At 45.8% G+C, this 6,683-nt stretch overlaps 1 protein-coding gene across 5 annotated transcripts in view; it reads right to left on the reverse strand.

Annotated features, from left to right (window-relative positions):
* Window positions 1–6,477, reverse strand: part of LOC147617622 (uncharacterized) — a 112,555-nt gene extending 106,078 nt beyond the window's left edge. The window contains exons 1-2 of one of the 5 annotated variants that reach the window (XM_086775910.1): window positions 4,080–6,477; window positions 475–1,016 (exon numbers count right to left, since the gene is read on the reverse strand). In XM_086775910.1, coding sequence (XP_086632036.1) covers window positions 4,184–6,367 — 2,184 coding nt within the window. In that variant the 5' untranslated portion in view covers window positions 6,368–6,477 and the 3' untranslated portion in view covers window positions 475–1,016; window positions 4,080–4,183. Of the gene's footprint in view, window positions 1–474; window positions 3,255–4,054 lie in introns of those variants that run through there. The other 4 variants (XM_086775909.1, XM_086775908.1, XM_086775906.1 and 1 more) reach the window with 4 other exon arrangements.
* Window positions 6,478–6,683: the final 206 nt, after the last annotated feature.

A 6,683-nucleotide genomic window follows, 5' to 3' on the forward strand; every position in this document is an offset into this window, starting at 1 on the left:
ATTGAATCGGACAGCTGAAACTGACCCCAGTCAGAATTACGTCCGCCAGGCTTCCTCAAAGTTCCTCCAATACCAGCAAACTTCAAATACTTACTTTATAATCCCATAGAACCTATCAGCTCTCCCCTACTGACTATCGACTGATTGGATTCAGACCTATCTTCCTCAGCTGACTCAGATCTGACTCCTACTGACTGAAATTCAGACCAAAACCCAAAACTTTCCCCTTCAACCCAAAGAGGTCATTTCTACCCTTGTATGCCCTCAGTTGACTCCTTGCTGATCAACTTCTAACATTGTCAGACCCTGCTGACTCCAAAACAAAGCTATCTGACACAACTCTGATTCAACACAATTCAGCTCTTCACTCACAATTGAATTTTCCTCAGTATCTCAAACCAAACAGCAAAAAGTAGAGCATAATCAATTCATCCATCCAAACACATAAGGAGCCACTTGCATATAGACGATTAATGAGCTTGTCTCAACAACCCTAAGACATGAGGATTAAACAAAAGAGAGAGAAAACATCAAGAACAAGGGAAATCCACCACGGTAAAATCTTGGCAAAACTCTTCAAATCTTTTCCTTCAATTTCCATAAGAACCAGCAACAAAGGGCTCTGCAACCACAGTGCACACTTTGCAGACCTCCACCACGAACACAGAAAGGAAAAGTTGAGCAAAGCTTTGGGCTGGTCCAAGTTCCAATTGAGCTGCAACTTCAGAGATCCTAGGGCACCAACCTCCTACAAGATCCTCTGTCACCCCTGCACCCTCTGCTCTGGACAAATCCAAGCTCTCACACCCATTCCTGCGTCTTCTTTCCAGACAAAACACCGTCGTCACAACGACCTCCAATCCAAACTAACAAAACAGCAAAGCACAACAGTAAGCTTCCACAGAGCCTTCTCACAAATTCCCCAGCAAGACTCTCCTGGCTCCTTCGCCCTCTCTTCTCTCATTCAACCTCCTACAAGATCCTCTGTCACCCCTGCACCCTCTGCTCTAGACAAATCCAAGCTTTCTCACACCCATTCCTGCATCTTCTTCCCGGACAAAACACCGTCGTCACAACGACCTCCAATCCAAACTAACAAAACAGCAAAGCACAACAGTAAGCTTCCATAGAGCCTTCTCACAAATCCCCCAGCAAGACTCTCCTAGCTCCTTCGCCCTCTCTTCTCTCATCCAACCTCCTACAAGATCCTCTGTCACCCCTGCACCTTCTGCTCTAGACAAATCCAAGCTTTCTCACACCCATTCCTGCGTCTTCTTCCCAGACAAAACACCGTCGTCACAACAACCTCCAATCCAAACTAACAAAACAGCAAAGCACAACAGTAAGCTTCCACAAAGCCTTCTCACAAATCTACCAGCTAGACTCTCCTGGCTCCTTTGCCCTCTACTCTCTCATTCAACCCACTTCTCCCAGGTTCTCCAATGCACCTCTCAGCAATCTCTCTTCCTCTACTGTGCATGCAAAAGCTCTTTCTTCTTTTGGCCGGTGATGACAACGGCTAGTTCTATAATAGAAGGTGGCCACACAACAGCCCCTTGTTCCTAAGGTTTCATCCACACTCGACAATTTATTCTTGTGTCTATGGTGTGGATGGGCGCGTATTTTGGGCATCATATCTTGGCACAAAAAAACCTATCATAGTTTTTTTTTTCAAGCTCTCTGCGTCATACAAGTCACAGTTTTCTATTATGGATATCTTCATCACCCATCTCCAAAGGCTTAGCAACTGCAACAACATTTTCGCCATCCACATCAAAGCAAGTAATATCAATATCATTTAAGAAACTATCAACAAAGCATGGAGAAGCATCTTCCAGCTCAGCTTGATCACATTCATCATCCACAACATGCATTGAATTCCTTGACACTTAAGGGTAGTGAGGAGAACTGTGACCCCTCTCCATACAGTTGCAACACGGAACATTCAAGTTGGGTCCTTCTCTTCCCCTACGTCTCAAACCATCTCTGTCTGCTACCCTAGGGGCATTCCTGCCTCCTTGCAACAGGTTCAGATTCAAATTTTCCATCTGTTGAGTCAGATGATTAATACCATGCATGAGTTGATCAGTAGCCTCATCATGCAGTCTAGCAGTTGGGAAGCTTCTTCAAATTTTCCCTCCTTAGTGAGCCAGGCCATCAATGTAGTGCAAGTCAATGTGTCTAGACTGCATCCTCTCTCTGTCATCTGACTCGGAATGGAAGAAATCATGCTGCCTTTACCTGCTTTGAACAGGTCATCAAATAGGCTGTTGTCACTGTACGGAGGCACCCCCCTTTTATGCATACTGTCCAGAAGTTCCATGGCTACATCTATTGTGACCTTCTTGGCATCCCAATGCATCAGCGTGTTGCAAGTCACTGTGTCTCGCCTACATCCTTTCTCTATCATCTGGGCTAAAATGGAAACAACGATTTTGCCTCTTTCGACCTTGAGTATTCCATATTTAAGGCTGGTGTAAGTGTCAGTGGCACCCAATGTTTTCCATATTGTCCAGCAGCTCAATAGCTTCATCTCTCTTCCCCACCTTGACAAACCAATGCATTTCTCCATCATCTGGACAAAAATGGAAATTCCCATCACAACTCTCGCTACCTTGAGCAGGCTATCTATTAGGCTGTTGTATGTCACCGTGTTGAGCCAACACCCCATACCTTCCATTATGTTCCCAACAATTCCATGGCCTCGTCTATCTTTCCCTCCTTGGCAAACCAATGCATCAATGTAGCATAAGGCACTGTAGTCTGTGTTTGGCTGCATCCTTGCTTTGTAATCTGGGCTAAAATGGAAACAACCGTTTCCTCTTCCTATCTGAGCATTCCATGGATAAGGCTTGTGTAAGTACCATGTAAACCTATCAGGATCACACCCAGTGTTTTCCATATTGTCTAGTAGCTCAATAGCTTCACCTATCTTCCCCTGCTTGGCAAATGGATGCATTAGTACAGTGCAAGTCATTGTGTTTGGGCTGCAGTCTTTATCCATCACTTCGAAAAATATGAAAATGCCCATATCACCTCTCCCTACCTTCAGCAGGCCATCTATTAGCCTGTTGTATGTCACTTTGTTGGACTGGCACCCCATACCTTCAATTTTGTCCATCATTCCGTGGCATAGTCTATCTGGCAAACCAGAGCATCATAGCAAGTTACAGTGTCTGGCCTGCATCCTTTCTCTATCATCTGAGAAAAAAATTGAAGGGCCATGTTGCCTTTACATGCATTGAGCAAGCCATCTATTAAGCTCAAGGTGGTTCAGTATTTTAGGTACGGTGCGGTATGATACATGCACGGAACCAGTATGCAAAATACTCGGATAAGTACTTTAAGTACGTTCAATTTTTTCTTTTTAAATATCTATAGTAAAAAAATGGAAAATCTAAAAAGGGAATTTAATTTGGAAATTTTAGAGAAATTTGGGAGACTTGGAAGAATTGAAAAAATCATGAAAACTTGAGGGGAATTGCGCTGGCTTGGGGAAATCAAGGGAGATTATGAGAATTAAGGGAAATTAGGAGACTCGAGGAAAATTGAGAAACACGGGAGAATTGGGAGAAATGGGAAGAAACTGAAGGAAATTAGGGGAATTGAGAGAAATTAGCGATCTTGACCACTCTACATAATTTGGAGAAATAGGAGAAATGAAAGAAATTTTGAAAAAAGAAATTGGGAGAAATTAGGATAGAGATTTGGAGAAATATGGGAATATTGGAAGATCTAGGAGAAATTGGAGGGACTTGGAGAAAATTGGAGAAAATTGGGGAAACTGAAAATGTTTATAGAATTTGAGGAAAATGAGAAAAAACTCGGGAGAAATGGGAAAATTTTGAAAAATTGGAGGGAATTGACAACAGACGCAACTGAAGGGTTTCTAGAACATAAGGGACTTTTTTACCCAAAGTGAAATTCAATTTTTCTATACCACGTACAAAACATACGGTGGTATGTACTAGACGGATTGTACAAATCCGTATGAGTACAGAATGCAACTATGATTACGCTTGTGGAGTCATTCTGTCTGGAGGGCAGCGCATACCTTCGATTGTATCCAACAGTTCGGCAGCTTCATCCATCTTTCATCCAATGCAACAGGGCATTACAAGTCAGTGTCTGAGTTGCATCCTTTATCTGCCATCTGAGGAAGGATGTGAAGGGCCATGTTGCCTCATTTATCTTTCCCTAATGCAACAGGGTCTGGGTTGCATCCTTTCTCTGCCATCAGAGAATAAATGTGACGGGCCATGTTGCCTTTGCCTCTCTTGAGCAGGCCATCTATTAAGCTGGTGTAAGTCACTGTGTTTGGAGGGCAGCCCATACCTTCCATTTTGTCCAACAATTCCATAGCTTCCTCTATCTTTCCCTCCTTGACGAACCAATGAAACAGGGCATTGCAGGTCACTGTGTTTGCGCTGCACCCTTTCTCTGCCATCAGAGAGAAAATGTGAAGGGCCATGTTGACTTTGCCTGTCTTGAGCAAGCCATCTATTAAACTGGTGTAAGTCACTGTGTCTGGGCTGCATCCTTTCTCTGCCATCAGAGAGAAGATGTGAAGGGCCCTGTTGCCTTTGCCTGTCTTGAGCAAGCCATCTATTAAACTGGTGTAAGTCACCGTGTTTGGGCTGCATCCTTTCTCTGCCATCAGAGAGAAAATGTGAAGGGCCATGTTGCCTTTGCCTGTCTTGAGCAAGCCATCTATTACGCTGTTGTAAGTCACTGTGTCTGGAGGGCAGCCCATACCTTCCATTTTGTCAAACAATTCTGTAGCTTTATCCATCTTTCCCTCCTTGACCAACGAATGCATCACTGAATTGCAGGTCACTGTGTTTGGACTGCACCCTTTCTCTGCCATCAGAGAGAAGACGTGAAGGGCCCTGTTGCCTTTGCCTGTCTTGAGCAAGCCATCTATTAAGCTGTTGTAAGTCACTGTGTTTGGAGGGCAGCCCATACCTTCCATTTTGTCAAACAATTCTGTAGCTTCCTCTATCTTTCGCTCCTTGACCAACCAATGCATCAATGAATTGCAGGTCACTGTGTCTGGCCTGCACCCTTTCTCTGCCATCAGAGAGAAAATGTGAAGGGCCATGTTGCCTTTGCCTATCTTGAGCAAGCCATCTATTAAACTGGTGTAAGTCACCGTGTTTGGGCTGCATCCTTTCTCTGCCATCAGAGAGAAAATGTGAAGGGCCATGTTGCCTTTGCCTGTCTTGAGCAAGCCATCTATTACGCTGTTGTAAGTCACTGTGTCTGGAGGACAGCCCATACCTTCCATTTTGTCAAACAATTCTGTAGCTTTATCCATCTTTCCCTCCTTGACCAACGAATGCATCACTGAATTGCAGGTCACTGTGTTTGGACTGCACCCTTTCTCTGCCATCAGAGAGAAGACATGAAGGGCCCTGTTGCCTTTGCCTGTCTTGAGCAAGCCATCTATTAAGCTGTTGTAAGTCACTGTGTTTGGAGGGCAGCCCATACCTTCCATTTTGTCAAACAATTCTGTAGCTTTATCCATCTTTCCCTCCTTGACCAACCAATGCATCACTGAATTGCAGATCACTGTGTTTGGACTGCACCCTTTCTCTACCATCAGAGAGAAGACGTGAAGGGTCCTGTTGCCTTTGCCTGTCTTGAGCAAGCCATCTATTAAGCTGTTGTAAGTCACTGTGTCTGGAGGGCAGCCCTTAGCGCTCATGTGCTCGAGCAACGGAAAAGCTATTTCCGCCCGGTCATGCTGAGCCAACCAGCCGATCAGCACATTGTAAGTGACTGTGTTGGGCTGGCAGTCCATGTTGGCCATTTGTTCAAAGAAGGCAAGAGCTTCTGTGGCTCTCTCTGAAGCAAGATCTTGGGTGAAGACTTTACCCTTGGGGTTGAGGAGGGCGTAGAGGAGGGCGTTGAAGACATGGATGTTGGGCGGGCAGTGGAGGTCCCGCATGGAGCGGAAGACTCGTTTGGCCTCGTGAGGTAAGTTCGCCCGGCCGAGGGAGCTGATAAGCGCGGCAAAAAAGTGGGGCATGGGTGGGATGCGGGCGTCTTTCATGGAATGGAGGACGGACCATAAGGTGTAGAGGTGAGCTGGGCGTCCGAGGGATCTGCCGAGCGCGGTGAAAGTGTGGGAGTTATGGGCGAAGCGGGGCTGTTTGGGAGCCCATCTGAAGAGGCTCCAGGCCATGGCCGACGACGTCCGAGGGTGGAGGATGACGAGGCTTAGCAGGGCAGGCGTAAGCGGATGATCGTGGAAGAGGGAGGTGAGGGTGGACTCCAGCGCAGGGCTCCATACGCCCTCTTCCGACAGAATGGCAGCGGCTTTCTGCGCAACAAGAGTGCAGTCACCACCGAATCGCACTCCCATGCTGTCGTCCTCTCTCTCTCTGTCGTCTGTCTCTCTCGAGAGAGTCTCTCTCTCTCGCGCGCGCGGAACCTGCAAGCGCCCGTCTGTGTGAGAACAAAATCTTTTATGTTGTGTCCAATTTAATGTCATTTACGTTACGATATGTTATTTTTGTTGCAGGCGTTTTAAAATTTTGGGTACTTGACTGGTGCATATTGAGATTTTTGTGACCGGTGCATTTTTGTGAATTATTTTCTGCAGGTATCTTAGGATACAGAATATCATGTATCGACGTGGCACGTCACTTACTCCAGCGGGTTTCAAACAGAAGAGACGG

The sequence above is a fragment of the Cibotium barometz genome, chromosome 36, assembly GCF_041138505.1.
Source record: "Cibotium barometz isolate CiBa-2024 chromosome 36, ASM4113850v1, whole genome shotgun sequence".
NCBI lineage: Eukaryota > Viridiplantae > Streptophyta > Polypodiopsida > Cyatheales > Cibotiaceae > Cibotium > Cibotium barometz.